This window comes from Diadema setosum, chromosome 3 (assembly GCF_964275005.1).
Source record: "Diadema setosum chromosome 3, eeDiaSeto1, whole genome shotgun sequence".
Classification (NCBI taxonomy): domain Eukaryota; kingdom Metazoa; phylum Echinodermata; class Echinoidea; order Diadematoida; family Diadematidae; genus Diadema; species Diadema setosum.
In genome coordinates, this window is record NC_092687.1 from 34,885,537 (window position 1) to 34,904,459 (window position 18,923).

Consider the following 18,923-nt stretch of genomic DNA (forward strand, 5'->3'; position numbering starts at 1 on the left):
AATAAGAGAAAAATCTCTGCAGCGCACTGTTTGCATTTCTGGCCGGTGCACTAACAAATATAAAAGTTTGTGTTTGGAGTGCATTGCCTCAAGGGGTGTGTGCTCCGGTTAGACACGGACGAGTCAATTCCGTGTAGAGCTAGCTGTGCATGCAAATACTGCTCATTGTTGTTCCTCTGCCACGTATGGTATTTGAACCACACCCAGCACTGTGACGTACAAGAGACTTGCCCATATTGAAAATAATGCTTTACAGTAGGGCAATACCACTATAACAAAACCCCAAAAAAAAAAAGGAAAAAAAAAATAGTGTCCAGTCCAAACAAGATTTAAAAAGGGTGTGTGCAGTCTGGTCGAGGTGAGGATTTAGCATTTAACCTTTTGTGAAAAATTCAGAAACCACTCCATGGGATGTCGAAGAGCATGCAATTCTGAGGGGTATCAAAACTTTATTTGATGCAAATCAGTTTTGAAATGCTGAGATATCAAAAAACCAAGGTGAAACAAAGAGATCCTAATAAAAGGTGTGGCCTGTCACCTTTATTATTATCACTTTTTTGGATATCTCAGCCATTTCAAAACCGATTTTCATCAAATAAACGTTGAATCCTTCTTAAAATAACATGCTCTTTCATATTTCATATTATAAAGAGGTTTCTCATTATCTCAATTAGGAATGTTCAAAACATGAATACCCACCTCAACCAGTACTGTACAGTCCCTTTAAAGCTTTTTCTCCCACGCCCATATCCTGGTTAATATTGTAATCTGCATTACCATGCTGTTTGTACAAGTACATGTATAAACTACCTGTGTGGTGTGTGAACGCTTGAAATCATTGCAAAACAGGTTGAAAGCACTATTTCTAAAGTAAAAGCAGAGTTTAAAAGTTCATTTTTACAATGTAACATACAATTTGCCTCATTCTATCACCTCCAGAAGTAACTGAGTACAAGTATTTGGACTTGTGACTGAATCTCTTTAATTCATTACAACTGACTGAGGGTTTCCAGTATTCTTATGTAAAATTATACAACAAAATAGAAAGTTGAGTGCTCAATTTTTTGGGTTTTTTTTTAGTTCTTTCTCTGCTGCTATGATGTTATGAAATGCCACATAATTTATCTAATTTCATATTTTCTTCACTCTGCACTGATTTAATTGTTTAGTATATAAAAATAACACACCAGTTAAAAAACCAGATATGCTCAGTTGAAGGCAAGATGATTTGGACCCACATTAAACTATAACATGAAAAACAAACAAGTAAGCACAGAAACAAACAAATAAACAAACTAAATTCGAAATGAAATGAGAAAGAAATAATGTTACGAAGTATTAGCTTGTAGTAAGTACTGTGTACATTCTGGCCTAGTATTTCGTCCTTGTACACTCTTCAAACTGGTTTTCAAATTGTCTTTAAAAAAAAAAAGAAAGAAAAAAAAAGGTCAAGGCAACAACTAACACAGATATTAAATATTTCAGACGACAAGACCTAACCTCGAGGTTAGGAAACCTCAAGGTTAAGCTCTTGCCCCCTAACTTCGACATGCGTCCAAACGACGAATCTTAACCTCGAGGTCACGAAACCTCGAGGTTAAATTCCTCCCCCTTTAAGTGCATTGATTTTTGTGTCCACACGGTGCTTACACAATTGTAACTACAAGTGGGGACCCCCCGCGGCTCGTGGTTAGTGTGCTAACCATAAGATTTCTTGTGGCTCTTAACATCGAGCAAACCTCGAGGTTAGCTAACTACGAGTGCGTCTTCACGGTCCCTAAACTACAGTACAAGCTTAACTTTGAGGTTTCCTAACCTCGAGGTTAAGGATTGTCGTCTGAACCTAACTGTAAGTCCTGTAACATCAGAGCCATTGTCCAGAGTCAGTTCTCACTTGAAAGGTCAACTCGAGATGTAACCTTGGTCTAGGGCCCGAATTCACAAAGGTACAATTGTACCTGAAACCATGGTTTAAACCATGGACAAAAGCCACGGTGCGCCAAGTGACGCATGGAATATTTCGTTACGAAATCAGTCATTTCGTCGATGAAATGATTATTTTAAAACGAAATGACACTTTAAACTAAATGAACATTTCGTCCACGAAATGACAACGAAATGATAATTTCGTTAACGAAACGGTCATTTTGTTGACGAAATGACCAATTTCGTAACGAAATATTCCGTGCGACGCTTGGTGCTCCATGGTTTTTGTCCATGGTTTAAACCATGGTTTCATTTGTACCGGTACCCCCTTCGTGAATTCGGGCCAAGATGTCCAATATTGAACATGTGACAGTCATCACATTGTATTACAATGTATAAACAAAAATGTTCCAACAACATTGCTTTATACTAAGTACTGCGTGTTATGTACAGTGTATGTTATACATGTTTCACAGTGGGGGTGATAAGCACAATCAGGGTATGCAATCATGACTTTCTCACTTTAAAAAATTGTAACTTCTAAAAGAATGCACCAACTGACTTAAAAATTCACATGCAGCATGCTAAGACATCAGTAATCACATGTGGTAAGACAATAGCTAATTTCTTCTCATTTACTGTTAATTATTAAAGATTAATTACCAAAAAGTCCCCCAAAACCCACGTAATGCATCAAAAAAGCGTTTTACAACTTAAGTAAAATCAAGATTTGAGGTCCATATTTTAAGTCTACCCCAATGTGTTTGGTATCAAATTAATGGATTTTTCCTGGCATTGCTTGCATGCAAAAAAAAAAACAGTGGTTCTTTCAGCTGGAGAAAGTTATAAGGTCTTAAGTCCCATCCTGGTAGGAGTGTAATGCTGGCTTATTTTTGTGACATTGTGACCTCTTAACCCATGCTGTACAGCTATACATGGAGAAACAGCTTATTTTTCTGCTTTTCCTGAGAGTACTGAAGACACACTACAATATGGTGCGCTGTTTGCCAATAAATGTTCAGCCAGTTTTGAGTTTTGAGCCATTTTCAAATGCTGAGTAAAATAAGTGCAGTCGTTTTTCAGTATTTTCAGTGAGGTATATCCTAATTTGACTACTTTAAAGAATCTTTTCCCCTAATATTGAATATCCTTGTTTTTTTAACCATGAATTGTACATAGTATAAGTAGAAATCTATTGTGTGAAAATTTTAGCAAATTTGAGCAATAGGAACTTATTTTTTTATATTTTTACAAATTGCTGAGCATAAAAAAGTGCGATACACGCCCATGTAATACTGCATGAAGGTCATATGATAAGTGTTCAGTGTTCATATTTCAATGCTTGTTCAATTTCTAAAGATATCATAAGCAAAAACATAGTATTTTGGCTGAATATGTCATTGTTTGAGTGTCACAGCTTGGATATCAACTCAAGTCATCATAAATCTCACATTCATTCTTCTATCTGTGTTTACAAATATGAGAATTGATCCAAACACTGTGCGCACATTCAAGGTCAAACTGTACAGATAATTTTTTTTATGAAAAATATAATATCTTCCAAAGTACCAGCCCTAATTTCATAAAAATTTGTAATAATGGCCACTATATGTGTGTTACCTATACCTGAAAGTTTCGCCTCTTCACTCTTTGGCAAAAGTGAAATATGATAAAATATGTAAAAGTGGTTTTATTTGCATTCAAAATAATGCCTACAAAATTGATCATCCATTTCGAGAAGTGACAATATGAAATTCATTTATATTTTGTGATATGTCATGGCTATGTACTGGTGGTGAATGAAAGGGATATTTATCAGGAATATCTAACAGCAATATCAGATGAAAAAAACATTCTCCTTTTTTTTAATGAATTTTTCCAATATATTAGTAATTTCGATGTAATTCGACACCCCTAATTTAAATGCTAATTTATGCGCAGTTTAATGCAAAATTTTGACTCTTTCTTTACATGAAATGAAAATTTGAACACTCAGCTACAACAAACAACAAAAAAAGCATTTTCACCAAGTTTTTTCATTTTTGCCCTGTTACACAATTGCATACCCTGATTGTGCTATTGACCTGGGATGAAGCAAAAACACAATACACCTGTAGAGGGTGGTGGGACTGTTGAGCAATGATGGATTTCCTGCTGCAAAGTGTGATGCAATTCTTGCCGATGACAAGAAACAGTAAACGACAAAAAAAAAAACCCAGCAAGATCTGCGAAGGGGATCGGTATACTTTGAGTGGAAAACACAATACAATGTATGTCCAATACTGAACATGTGACATTCATTTACATGAACAAAAATGTTCAACAACATTGTTTTTACAGTAAGTAAGTACTGCATGGTGATATGGCACTTTCTCATTTCAGTGGCAAATTGATATGTCCAAAAATAAACTTACTCTCCTTTCAACAAAAAATGAGAGTTGCGAGTTGTGTGCTGTACATGCATGTGTAGGAGCTTACAGAGATATAACATACACAACTTAGTTCAGTATGTTCACACATTTTTATTTTTAGATATTACAAAGAGTTTCATACGTGACAAAAATGGACAGACACTCACTACCATTTGAACTGATAACCATGTTCAACTTATTGCCCAATTAAAATAAGGCAAGACAACACAGACATGTATGTACCATTCAATAGACAGTACTATTTCTTCTCACAGCAGAATTGTTACAGATTCAAAGAACCATTCATTTCAAAAGCAAGAAAGGATAACTGAAGGGAAGTCGTACGTTACTGTTGTCTGTCCAATTTGTCCATGTTTGAGTGTTGCTCTTCATTATTTAAACATACTGCTTACAATGAATGTGAAGTGTATGTTGTCACCATGCTTGGTCCAAAGTAGCACGATCACATTTTTATCACGATGAAAGATCGTTGTGTTTCATTGGCAATGTGATTTCAAAGTCGCGAACGTGATGCGTTTTCTCTGTCTGTCCCTCAGGCGCATAACGATCGCAAAATGTTCATGTCACATAATTTACTGGAGAAAGGAAAATCATAAGTCCCACTTTTACCCCTGCAACATCCTTTTGAAGGACTTCAGTTATGTTGATGTTGTTGGAGTTTAAATGAATCTTGGACGAGAATTCCGTAATGGATGCAATGTCTGTCCAAAAAATCACGTACGCACCGAACGTATTACCCAAAGCATTACGAAATAGTTTTAAAACTAGAAGGACCTGCGATACAGAAAGCCTTATTACGAAAATCCCGTTATGTGATTCACATCGTAGAAATGCCAGTTTGTAGTGATAAAACAATTTAATGCCAAAATAGGAGCAAAAGTGTTTACGATCGTTACATAAATAGCTCGGGGACAGACGTAGATTTCGCGCGTTATGCCACTTGGACTCGGGGAGATCTACCTATATGTTTTATGGATATGAAGCAAAACACAATACAAAAAAGAGGGAAAGATGGGACTGTTGAGCAACATTGGTGGATTTCCTACTGCACAGTGTCACGCAATTATTGCCAATGACAAGAAACAGAATATAAGGAATTTCCTTCAAGATCTGCCATATCCGTAGACAACCAAGAAACCAACACAATTTTGGCCAGCTCTGCACAAAGTTTAAAAAAACAACCTTGGGTAGAAACACTGTTTAAACGAAATAACCTAAAAAAAAAGCAAAACATAAGTTTTTGGATAACAGAATTGACTTTATATGAAAATGTTTGGTAGTTTAGACTGAAAGGTAATCACTATGGAAAGTTTTTGTTGTTGTTGTTGTTGTCAGGTTTTTTTAGTTTTTTTTTTTTTGATGCATAATTACTCTAGATAAATCAGATAGCTAAATATCTTAACTCTCCTTTCCACAGTTTTACTTTTACAAGAAAAAATTAGAAATATCACTTAAGGTGATTAATACCCCCGCCCCGTGACGACAGTCTTACCCAAGGAATGATCTTTCCTTGATCTTCCGCCATTAATATGCCGTTACCATGGCAACGCAGCTTCCGACATGTCCAAAAAATATGTCTTGCACATCTTCCCACCAAGACCAATGTGTGTGCCACATTTCATGAGCTTCAGTCGAATACAGAGGAAGTAGTTTAATCCGCAAGATCTTTCCTTGATCTTCTGCCATTTATATGCCGTTACCATGGCAACGCAGCTTCCGACACGTCCGAAAAATATGTCTTCCACATCTTCCCACCAAGATCAAGGTGTGTGCCACATTTCATAAGCTTTGGTCAAAAAACTGAGGAAATAGTTAAATCTGCAAGATCTTTCCTTGATCTTCTGCCATTAATATGCCATTACCATGGCAACGTACTTTCGGGTACTGTCAAAAAATGCGTCTTGCACATCTACAACCAAAGGCACACATCTGTACCAAGTTTCATGGAAATTGGGCAAAAACTGAGGAAGTAGTTTGCAACACAAAATTTTCCATCATTTTGGCTCATAATATGTGAGCTGTTACCATGGCAACATACTTTTTGTCACTGTCAAGAAATGTGTCATGCTGACCTATATCCTAAGACAAACATTCAATATGAATTCCATGAGAATTGGAAGAACACTGATGAAGCACTTTTGCCATGAAGCATTTTGCCCTATATTTTACCAATAACATGCCGTTACCATGGCAACGCACTTTTTGCCACTGCGGAAATATGTGTCTTGCACATTAACATATTCAGATGAACATCTGTACCTAATTTCATAAAAATTGATCAAAAACTGTGGGAGGAGTTCGCGACGCAAGATTTGTACCCATTTTTGCCCATAATATGCCGTTACCATGGCAACGTACTTTTGGGTACTGTCAAAAAATACGTCTTGCACATCTACAACCCAAGGCACACATCTGTGCCAAGTTTTATGGAAATCGGTTGAAAACTGAGGAAGTAGTTCGCGACGCAAGATTTGCAACGGACCGACCGCCCGACCGCCCGACCGCCCCACCGTCCGCTGATTCCTACCCCCTTCAAACTTCGTTTGGCGGGGGTATTGACCGATTCGGGTTCGTTGAGGGCAGCAGACATTTTATGGCACTGGGCGCAGCCATGAGCTCAAATTGCGGTGTCTCAGCCGACCCCCCCTGCTCTCCCCCACCCCACGGGCAACATGTTTATCGCGCACTTGTATCAAAGGTTCGCGCACTAAGCAAGCATTCGCGCACTCAGTACGAGATGCCCATTGGCTAAAACAACCACGCATCAGTTTTTCATTCTGCGCGCGTAAGAGGGGTGGGGAGAGAGGAGGGGGGGTCGGCTGAGACACCGCAGTAATGGCGCTGCCCATGCCAGAAATTTCGCGTCACAGAATCGGTCAATGATTACACAATGTGTCACTATGCTACGCGGTATCCACCAAATGTCACAAAAAATGACACCGCATAGCATCGTGACACATTTTGTAATTTCCTTTTTTAAATTAAAACTGTGTACAGGAAATTTGAGATATTTAGCTATCTCATTCATATTGCATCAAATTTTGGTCAAGCTAATTGCCATAATTTGTCTCTTAGGACCAAATTTTAAAATATCACAATGCTACATGGACACGTCACGACGCTACAGGACACTGTTACATATTGTTTAATAACTTCATCAAAATTGAGTCTGAATGGCACAAAATTTCCAAGAAAATGTGTGGCCTCAATGCAAATGTATAGCCTACAAACAATAAATGTATAGCATAATTAATATCGAGTTATGCTGAAATGTATTTTTTAAATATCATTTAAATATCACGATGCTACATGGACACTGCCTCAACTTCATGGAATTACCCATTATATGCAAAAACAGTTCATACGTGTAGATCTTTAAATTCAACCACCTTAAAATCACAGAGTGTGATCTGTAGCACAAAGGCAAGTACATATAATGCTCATCTCCTGGCATTGTTCTGCATCTGCGCCAACATTTTCACTGAACCAGACACAAGGTGACTTAAATCCCAGCTTCCTGCCATTGCATTCACACTTTTTGAGGGAATTAGGCAGATTTCCTTTTTCTTTTTTCTTTTTCTCTTTAATATCTAGAGATTTTACAAATCTCCATGGTAGACTTTGTACAAGGCTTATCATGAATAAACTGGTGACACAGGGAATGGCAAAATACATTGAGTGGCCTGGTCCCTCAGGGGTAATATGACTGCATTCTCGTTTGATGTGTTGTAATCTGGAACCCACAATGAGTACATCCTGTACACTGTACTTTTTTACATTAAAATGTGTAAAATCCTCACAACATGTGCATGTTTATGGATTCTCTCTACAAAATACAAACATTGCACAATTTCTAAAATGTAACCATTGGGGGATTTAATAATAAAACATAATCATGTTCTTGAGGAAACAATTTTCAACTAAAGTTTGTTTAGCTATTTCAGCTGATGAACAATAAATTGTATCCTGTACGTTTCTATGGAAGAAAACTGCTACACAAATGACAGTTGCTGAAAGTAAGAGGAAAAGGGATCATCTTTTTAAAGGGAAAAGTCGATCAGACAAATTACGTTTCCACTTTTACAGAATTCTATTTCTAAATCAGGGCTACAAACGAACCCGTTTTTCTTCTAGTGTTACCCGTCTGTTGGACCAGTAGGTACCCAGTTTTTGCATGTTCCACTGGTCCGTCAGTTACTTTTACTGACCAGTTTGGAAGTACAACTTGTACCTGCCGGACCAGTGCCAGCATGCAGCCTCATCTAAACATGCATTGGTACGCTGTATGCTGACGTTTGGCATTTGTTTTATTGATACACATACAAACAACATGATGACATAGCAGGGAATTAATTTTCCAACTCAAATTTGAGTAGAATTTCAGCTGATGAACAATATTTCAAATGGTATCCTGTATAAAGTGTATTTAAAAATGCATAGCAAATTGCGATGTGATACCTGGAAAACGTGTACTCCCTGCATACACTGGAGGGTAAAACTCACCATGGAATGGTTCCTTTCTCGCCGGTCAGCTCAAGGGCCAGCTCCTGCAGCTTGAGGATGCGCTCTGCCTGCAGCTGGTACAGGGTCTTACCCGAGGGGAGCCCCACGTTGTACATGCCCTTGGGGTACTTGACTCCCAGCCGAGTGCCCTGGCCGCCGGCTAGCAGGAGCACCCCTACCTTCCCCTTGGAGATTTGCTTTAGCCCTGTGGGAGGGAATTGGTGGCATCACATAATTTTGGTACAGTAGTTGATAAGACCAGCGTAGTACACACAGCATTGCATTTATTAATAGTATACTAAATAACAACTTTCAGTAACAACAAACTGCTCTATTAATTGCAAATTTGCAATACACTTCAAATACATTTCAAATGTATACATTTGTATACATTTCAAAGAATGTACCAACACATCACACATACGAATACACACAAACACTCTTGCGCACACACCCACCCACCCACACACACACACACACACACACACACACATCGTTTACACACAATCGTTCCACACACACTATCTCCAGCTCTGTTGTACTGAGCATCTGATTCCACTTCCAGGAACATTTCTGACAATCTACCATTTGTGACCGTGCACCACAAAATGAACAATACATTGTTAGTCGCACCCCTTGATTTTAAGTGAGGACTCAAAACAGGTGAAACGGGTCAACATACTACAGTTCTGGTTGAGGTGAGGATTTAGCTCTTACGTTTTGCGAGATATTCAGAAACCACTCTATGAAATGTTAAAGAGCAGGCAATTCTAAGGGGTATCAAAAGGTTATATGAAGAAAATCGGTTTTGAAATGGCTGAGATATTGAAAAAAAGGCGAAATAAAGAGATCCTAATAAAAGGCGTGGCCTGTCGCTTTTTATTATTATCACTTTTTTAGATATCTCGAGGTTCAGCCATTTGAAAACCAATTTTAATCAAATAAACATTGAAACATTGAATCCTTCTTACAAGATTAAATGCTCTTTCATATTTCATAAGAAGTTTCTCATTATTTCACTTAGGAATGTTCAAAACATGAATCCACATCTCAACCAGTACTGTACAGTCCCTTTAAGTTTTTCATATATTCTGAAAGAGCTAACCTTCTTCTACATTATTCTTAAGTTACGGATCATAACATGAATGGTGAAGTGCATTTTCAGCAGTTTTTCTACTTGAGCCTTTCTTGTATTAAGTAGTGAGATCAGGTATGTCTTACATGCCCCTTTTTCATTTCTTGATTATCCTTTGCACACTCTTCACTTTCAAGTCTGATAACTTTTGCAGGGATAATGCTGGTGCTTTAAAAGTTGGCATTACATGTAAGCATGGACAGAACGTGTTGAAAGAGCATGCTTAATTTCAACTTAATCTGATAATCCCTTCATTGTTGTTGCTCCAGTGGTTTAAGTCCTGTTTATTTGTCCTAGTCATCGCACAGCTACACTATAGCACGGTTTGGCGCTTGAATAGACAGATAGACCCTGTACGTCAGAGCCTCTTTTCTCGGTTCACACTTTTCTAGAGTGTGTGCTTTCTTTCAAATATTTAGATAGGTTAATAGGAGAGTTCATTTCAATTCTCGCTATCGCCAATGACGTAAAAAACTCTTGCGCATGCTGAAGAGCTCTGTCACAGGTGCACTGTGGGATTCCTCGGTCCCTTGTTCGCTTCCGGTTGTCTCACGCGAGTCGCAGTTCCCATACGATTCAGTGGAGTTCTTTGTCTGCTTTTCCGTATTAGCCCTTTGTTTTCTTGGCTATAATTCAGCTTTAAAGGAGTTGAAAGTGTCTATCAAAGTGTTACTGATTTGCGGTCACTAGAGTCATGGTTCACTACTGCAAGGCTTCAATGTGCTGGTCACATGATGGAAAGCAAAGAAATCTTGAACAAAAATACCTCTTTATAAAGACAGAGCGTGATGTAAGTGCATATGCAGCCAAAACCGGGGCAAGTTTGTGCCATGAGCTATCCCATAATGCATCTAAAACGCTGCTCTGCGCACAGCACCTACGTATTGGCGATACCCTCAATTGAGCTATACATTATTGTAAAGCTTAGAGTCTGCTCTTTCAGAATCTGCCCTTAACTTAAAATCCATGTCTGGCGACTTTTTGTTGGTTTTGTGATGCAGGGTCACATTTTATTTACATTTAAAGCTACATCAGTGTAAGTAACTTAAAGTATGAAAAATTTGTCCATACACTGTCAATCTCTTATACAGATGACAGCTCAATGGTATGATCTTAAACAACAGTGGGTACATATCTTGTAACAGAATGAAATAAAAATGCAATTTTCAATCAAAATTGTGTAGAATGCTCAACTTGCCTTCTTTGTACCACTGGTCCAGATTTTTCCCGGAGCGGGTGACTGACCCAAAGAGCTCGGACGGGATCGGCTCCATCCGGTCATCCACCTTCTCCTTGTTGTCCATGTTCGAGGTCGACGTCGAGAAGAACTGCAGCACTTCCGCCACGTTGGTGGCCTGGATGTCGTCGTACAGGGCCCGGCGCTGTTCGTCGTCGAGCTCGGGGTCGTCCCAGAACTGCAGGATGTGTTCCTGGCCCAGACTGGCCAGTTTCTGGCGGAGGGAGGTGATGTCCATCTCGCACATATGGTTGATTTCTGTCAGGAATGCAATACAACAATGTTGCCATAACAACCAATTTAAGGTACTCTTAAAGGGAAAGTTCATCCTGACAATACTGTATGTTACTTTGTTAATAGCACTACATGTATGCATTTTTGTGAAAATTTTTTGGGAAAAAAAAAAATCAGACACACACATAAAAAGTTATAGATGTTTAGAGTGTAACAGGCAAATTGGCAACTACCATGTATGTGTAAAGTGAAATGTCCAATAGGTGCTGAGCAGCATTCCATTTGTTTTGCACAAAAAAAAAAAGAAAAAAAATCTCTTTAATAGAATTTTCTCATTTTTTCAGACATATTTTCAAACATGCACAAAACCTAAAGGAGGATATACACAAACTGTATTGCTATAAAGGGTCACCTACGTAATGTAAGCATACAGCTTACCATTCAATCATGCTGCTGTAAAAAGGGAAAACAGGAAGTTGAGAATAACTGACAGAATGAGGAAAGCAGAATCAGAAAATGTTTCAAGTATGAATTTTCTTTTACACTTAGAATTCTAACATACTGGACAGCATAGCATCTACTACAATGTATTTGTAGAACATCCTGAAACACAATGTCATGGAATGTACTACAGTAGGTCCTACATGTACGATGTAACGGCTGTATAAAACCAGACACTAACATTATCATAGGGAAGTTAAATTTGTGACATTAAGAAATCAGCCCTATTGCCTGTACATGTACAATAGTAGTTAAATCATGTTTTGGAAAATGTCCCTTCTTGAATAGCTATTACACTGCAGTAACGATCATGGCATGCACAAAATTTGCACAAGGGCACAACACCATCTGTGCCAAAATGTCAATTTGTAAACTCGTCCAGATGTTTGTTGTGCAAATTAAATTTGGTGTGTGTACGTACAGCCCCGGAAACTGATCTTGTGCAGTTGAATTGAGTTCAAGGCACGTACATGTAGAGCATGCTACTTTTACAAATGTTGGTTGTTCTGGGTGGGTGTGAGCCAACTACATGTACATGTACACGTACTGCTGGAATTTCTTGATTAAATCTTACAGTGTGTGTTTTACATGGTGTGTTAATACGGAAATGTACAGTGCGTCTATTTGTGACCTCCAATCAAATTTCTTATAATTCATTTTCATTTGGAAACTTTTTTTTTTTTTTTTGTATTCCGTAAAAGAGATGACACTTCAGTTTTTCATATTATGTCGTCATCCTGAAACATTGACATAAGATCTACAACTGTATAAAACTGCAAAAACATGACATATTCCCAAACATTCAAGTTACCAGAAACTGGTAACAGGCAAACATCTTGTCTAAAACTGGCCTACACGTGTATACAAGTAGCTTCATAAAGTCATGTGAAATACACTTACACTTGTAACATCCATGGCATTCCAATTATCAAAATCCATTTCTCTCATTTGCTCCAATAGGAATTCAGTTAAAAGCCCTATAAAGTACAGTGTACTTTTTAAATAGTACTTTTCGCTTGCCCAGGGATTGACCCAGGCAAGAGCATTACTTTTGTAGCACTTCAACACTAAATGTTTTTGTATAATTCTGCAAACCTGTAGAGAGTAGTAAATGCACAGGCAGTACACTCAACGCAGTGGAACTTGTGCTGTAGCCGCAAACAAACAAGTTAATGTGGAACTTGATTTAATCACTGTCGTGCACATAATTCATAAAATAATACCTTGTACTTTGAGAATTTCTTATTTTAACTTCTGCCTCTTGACTGTCAGGGCTTCTTCATATTCGTAAACTTGTATAATATTCAAAATACACAATGTTCCTGGTTGATATTATTTTCTGAATATTACAAACTTGTATCACCTGAGGCAAAACCATGAGGGATCAACATCACTACAAAAGTTGTAGAGCTTGTTTTCTACAATTAGCTGTGTTAAAGTATGCAGGGTGGACCACTTCACTGGGTTTAGAGTTAGCTTTGTAAATAATCGCAATACCCTGCTCTCTGCACACAAAAAAAAGTGGATTTTTTTTTTTTTTTTTTTTTTTTTGGGGGGGGGGGGGGTTAAATTACAGTATAAATGCAGTACATGATGAGTTAACTACGACTCCCTCTTATTAACACAAAGGCCCTCCTTATTTATACTGTATTTAAAGAATGCCTACCAGTACCATTACAAGATGCAGGCATGTCCCCTACCCTCAGAAGGACTCACAAATCACATTTCTAAATGCTGAGTAATTTGGGGGGGTTTTTTCCCCCATAGTATAGTACCTTAGTAAAAACATCGAATAACTTTTATGTCAACATGAACATGTACTGTGTACACGTTGTGACCACCAGTTCAAATTCACAAGAACTGTGGTTCACCAACTCAAATAATTAAAGTTTTGTCTTACCTAGGAGAGCAATCACTTCTCTATAATGTACAGTGTACTCCCCTGTCATTTTTTCTTTAAGTTACATACAAATATTTATCATTTTAAAGCTAAGCTTTTAATAAAAGCTTAGCTTTAAAATGATAAATGGTTGTATGTAACTTTAATAAAACTCTTTCAAACTACAAAATGAATGTTAGCCTACTTTTGTGGTTTTTTAGGTTTTGTTCACAACATGCTACTAAAATCTTAAAGGTGCATGGTCCCGGTGTTTTAGTCAAATGCGTACGCAGGCGCACGGCGCAAGTTTCCTATAGAGACCTACGCTATCGACTCCTCTTTAGCGCTTACACTTTGGCCCACTTCCCCAAGTCCAAAGGAAGTCCGATCCACTGTAGTCAGTGGTCCAATCACAGTTCGGCTCATGATTCGGCTGAGGGGGATGACAGCTTTAGCAAACTTCTTTTGTGATGTCATAATAACAAGCACATACATTGATGTATGCACGCACCCTGGCATTACTACAGACTGCGCACTTTACTCGAGATGACAGCTCAACTTCAGTAATCTTCTTATCAATGCTAACGGTGATTGGCAGTATCATCAACAGCGCCCTCTACACTTACCGGGACTCTGCCCCTTTAAGTAATTTCAGACTCTGCCCCTTTAATTTCAGAAGCATAATACTTTTTAAGAACTGTGTATCTGATGACTGATCGCTGACTTCGCAACACATTTCAATGATGGCAAGATAATTTCTGTCATACACTTGTAAATTCTGCCAGGATTTAAAGATTTAATCAATAGTGAGGACACAAAACCAACAGGGAGTTTGGACATGCTAAAAAAAAAGAAAAAAAAGAACATGATTTAAAATAATTTGTTTTACATTGTATGTGTACCCACATATACTGTAGGTTATAGTTCTAAAAAAAAAAAAAAAATACTATGATTTGAACAGAGCACAGTTGGCATTCAATTAAACAGCGGTAAATGTATTCAATTACAAAGTTCTAGAATATGAACAGCTTTGCGTTCCTGAGTTTTCAACTACATTGTATGTGATATATTCACATTCACACAGAAGCCTTTAGAGTTTTAGCGCAGACTATCAATGTACCGGGTACTGTACATCTGCACATTGGATGGGACCCATCACCGTAATTAGTATCTGGCAATATAATGGGTCAACTTGGTGTCTAATTGCTTCTTCCTGTGCCTCGCAGAAGGTGCAAACCCTAATCAGTCAGACCGCAACGTCCTGAAAAGCCTTCGCATTTATCGTACGCGTATGCATGGACCTCGCGGACATGAATACGTAATGAGCTGGGAGACCACATTTTTAGAGTGTCTGGAAATCTAAACGACATTCTGAATCTTCATGATTTATACATCGATGAAAAGCTGAAGAGTTGTACTTTGATGAAATTTGACCACTTAAAAGGTTATGACATATAAAATATACTGAAAAAGGAAATTATAAAACACAAAATTTGCATATTTTTCATTTTTCTCAAGGGGTACACTAGACCAACGAAATTAAGGTGGACCAAAATGGAAGAGGTATAAAATGAAAGAGGAAATATCATTCTATGAAAACATAATGACTTTATGTGGACTGATCCTATGAACGGGTCAGGTTGGCGAATAACTCATTGCGTTGTACAGTTAATTTTTGACGAAATTTCAGTTTGCCGCGAATACGCGTTTCTGATTGGTTAATTCCCTCTGAGTGGAGAGTTGAACGAACCTCGCAGAATGACAGTAAACGTGTACTCTAAATACACTCTGTGTAGATGACAGTGTAGGACCCTATGGTGTGTGTGTGTGTGCGCGCACAATGTATGTATACGCGCTCAGGTTCAGGCAACTGCAGCCAAGATCTCCACGTAACAAGAACAACACTCCACTCTGATCGACATGCCCAACTTTGGCTTGAACTTTGTTTGCACAACTAGATAGAGTAGCGTGCATTAATAAATAGCATACAAATCAATAATAAGAGACCTAGCAGTAAGTTTGCGCACATGAGTTCTTTGGGGCTCTCTATTTGGTATTAGAATAATTATTTCTTATTAATCCACTGTATACCGCATCGCTGAGTAATTTATCTAATGATACCCTGGGAGCGCATGATCATTCATGTATCTCAAATTGCCACACTATGATTTTTACTCGACGAGACTTTCAATTTTTATTGTTTTCTGAGCGAGGGACCAATTCAGTTCTTACTGTGCTATTATAACAAGTATATCTAAAACGTTGACTATCATTCATGTGGTGATTCAACCTATGAACGGGTCGGGTTGGCAATAAATAGAAAGCCTTGTTCTAATTTGTCCAAGGGTCGTTTAGAAAATATCGATATATTGCAGAGATATGAATAATGGTATCATAAGCTCATTTTATATAATGTAAGCATTAAAAGGTGTGATTTATTTCAAATATTCACAAACCATGTCAATTAGTCGCGGAAAGTAGATCTTCATGTCGTCAATAAGTGAATCTCGTAGACCACGCACTTTGTCTCTGAATTATCTCGCAAAATCTCGGGTGCTGAGAAGGACATGCGCAAAAACCTGCGCGTACGATAAATTTTTGATTTGAGCTCATTAACAGCAGCGTTGCGGTCTGACTGTAATACTGTATATAAAGCTGAAAGGTGTGTCGTTCGTGTAGCCAAATCTACTGATCAAGAGAAAAGTCCCTTGTCTCTTTGTAATTTTGGTTGTGCTAGAAAGGTGAACAAGAATCCAAGTACACACAATGTGTACAACGAAAATTCCTTTGACAAGTGTCAACCGATTGTATATTTTGTCCTTGATATCAAATCATTCTGTAGTTTACATGTACAATGTATCTTGCTTTTAACTCTACACAGCAATATCACTGCACATTTTTCACTTTCGGGCTAATCTTGGCTGTGAAATATCATTCACATTGATTTGAGAGTCTCTGAAAAGGACTCTGAGAGAATTTGGCAACTTTAAAGAAAATACAGGTTATCAGAGTGAGCACTGGCTGCATAGTTTGTAGACAGGCACTGTGTACTGTACCTTGAGTGCCACTTTCAAACATTTAAACCGTTCCTTCCTAAAAAAAAACGGGCATAGTGGCGGTTCCCGCTGTCTACTCATATTTATAGTATTACATAGAGGGGAACCTCAATGCCAGAGCAAAAAAGTGACTTGAAGTTTGATTGAAAGATAAAGTTGTTTTTTTTTTTGTTCTTCTTTTTTTTTTTTTTTTTTTTTTTCCAGCCCAGCATTGTAATGCACGTGTATCTCATTAGTTCAATAGGCTGGTTTTCAACAGGTGGATTAATATTAAAGCTGTCTCTCTTTAAATACTCAATCCATGTTCCTGAAGGCAAAAAGAATCTTGTTTGGGGGCACTGAAGGTTCTGAGAGAATCACGGGAGGAACACATAGTCATACTCACTAGTAGAGGTCAGTTTATCATGCTGTGTGTACAAAGTAGAAACTGTATCACTAGTATGCTATCCCATGAATGCACTTGTACGAACACATGGTCATGGTATGACAAGTTGTCATAGATGTGACAAGCTACTGAAATCCTTGCATCTGATTGGCTGAGAGCAAATTTGTCATAGAAATGTGGCAGTTGTCACTGATAACAAGTTTTATGAAACGGGCCCCACCACTGGTGTGGCTATCCCATACATTCTTGGAATAATCGAAAATAAGCTAATTTGTTAACTCTTTATGTGCCACGTTCGCACGTCCGACTCAGTCGACGGCGTGCCAACTTCGCATATTCTGCTCAACAAACAAAGCCGCCAAAACCGATCGATAAATCACTAATCACTGCTAATCCGGCGGCACAATGAAAGCGTTTCTCGTGCTTTTGTTCCTCTCATATACGGCTTGCATTCTATGTGGTGATAGACTATCAAGCGGTGTTCCCAACTAGATTTGCTCGAACATGCTAATTTTTTTGTCACGGTTTTATTTGCAAAAGTCATGCCTTCACAGTAATGTAGCAACTGGTCACTCAAAAGGAAAATTTAAAATAGAGTCGTCATACAATTTATATCGAAACAAAGCTTGGCATTCCTCTTTAACTTTGCCTACTATTATGCCCATCTTAGCAGAAATTTGTAGAAGTTATACAAATTGGAAAAACAGAATTCTTTCTCAAAGCATAACTACCTTCCTGTCTCAAAATAACGTGGCACTCAGGGGGTTTCCACCATGGCACATAAGGCCAAGTAAAAAAAGAAACCAGTTTCTCGTCCTCGCGCGCATCGATTTTGGCCGCCGCATCGATTTTTTTACTATTTACTATTTTCAAAATGGCGCTGAAAATACCAAGAAATTCATAATTCTCGTCCAAGCCCGCTCTCCGCCCGCATCGATTTTCAGTTGCCGCATCGACTTTTTTGATATTTACTATTTTTTCGGCCGCCGAAAACACAAAATCGACAATTCACCTACCAATCGTGATGTGTACGCGTCCTCTATCTTAGCTGAGTACAGCTGTAGCTTCCGTAGTGCGTATGTAATAACGCATGCATTTCACACTGCGAGCTCGGCAAGAAGGAATGACATGACCCACAAAGCAGTCGAACTGTAGTTGGATGGGCGCGCGGGCGCGGGCCTGGGCTGTTACAGCGCACTCGGTACGTCGTGAACGCGATAGCGGCAACATCTTTTGCGAACGATCGCTGATACTAGTATTCCACTTATATTTCGCGCATTGTTCGTATTTTTCCCCGTTTCTCATATTTTAAAGGGATGAATTGTACTGTACAAATGCTTGTGAGGATTATACCGAGTTTACATTTTCATGTCATTGTGACTATGTGAACGTGTGTGCAGTGTCGGAAGGTCGGTGCCAGTGCAGTGGCCGTGCCGGCCGCGTATATGCGTGTCTGTAGCTAGCTGCCAGGGTCCCCATCCCCCTGGTCTGTCAGCTGTCTGCACGCACGCATGAACACATTCGAATGTGTAGAGGCTCAAACACTGCTCTGTTAACGTTGCATCTGACGGCGATGTATTGTTCTATTTTGAAGAGAAAATGAATGCGCTTTTCCAGCAAATGTAGAATTATTAA

General features: G+C 38.5%; 1 protein-coding gene across 1 annotated transcript in view; it reads right to left on the reverse strand.

Annotated features, from left to right (window-relative positions):
* The window catches only part of LOC140226350 (UDP-N-acetylhexosamine pyrophosphorylase-like), a 68,829-nt gene that overhangs the window by 22,978 nt on the left and 26,928 nt on the right, over positions 1-18,923 (reverse strand). The window contains exons 2-3 of the mRNA XM_072306837.1: positions 11,195-11,491; positions 8,862-9,066 (exon numbers count right to left, since the gene is read on the reverse strand). Coding sequence (XP_072162938.1) covers positions 8,862-9,066; positions 11,195-11,480 — 491 coding nt within the window. The 5' untranslated portion in view covers positions 11,481-11,491. The remainder of the gene's footprint in view (positions 1-8,861; positions 9,067-11,194; positions 11,492-18,923) is intronic.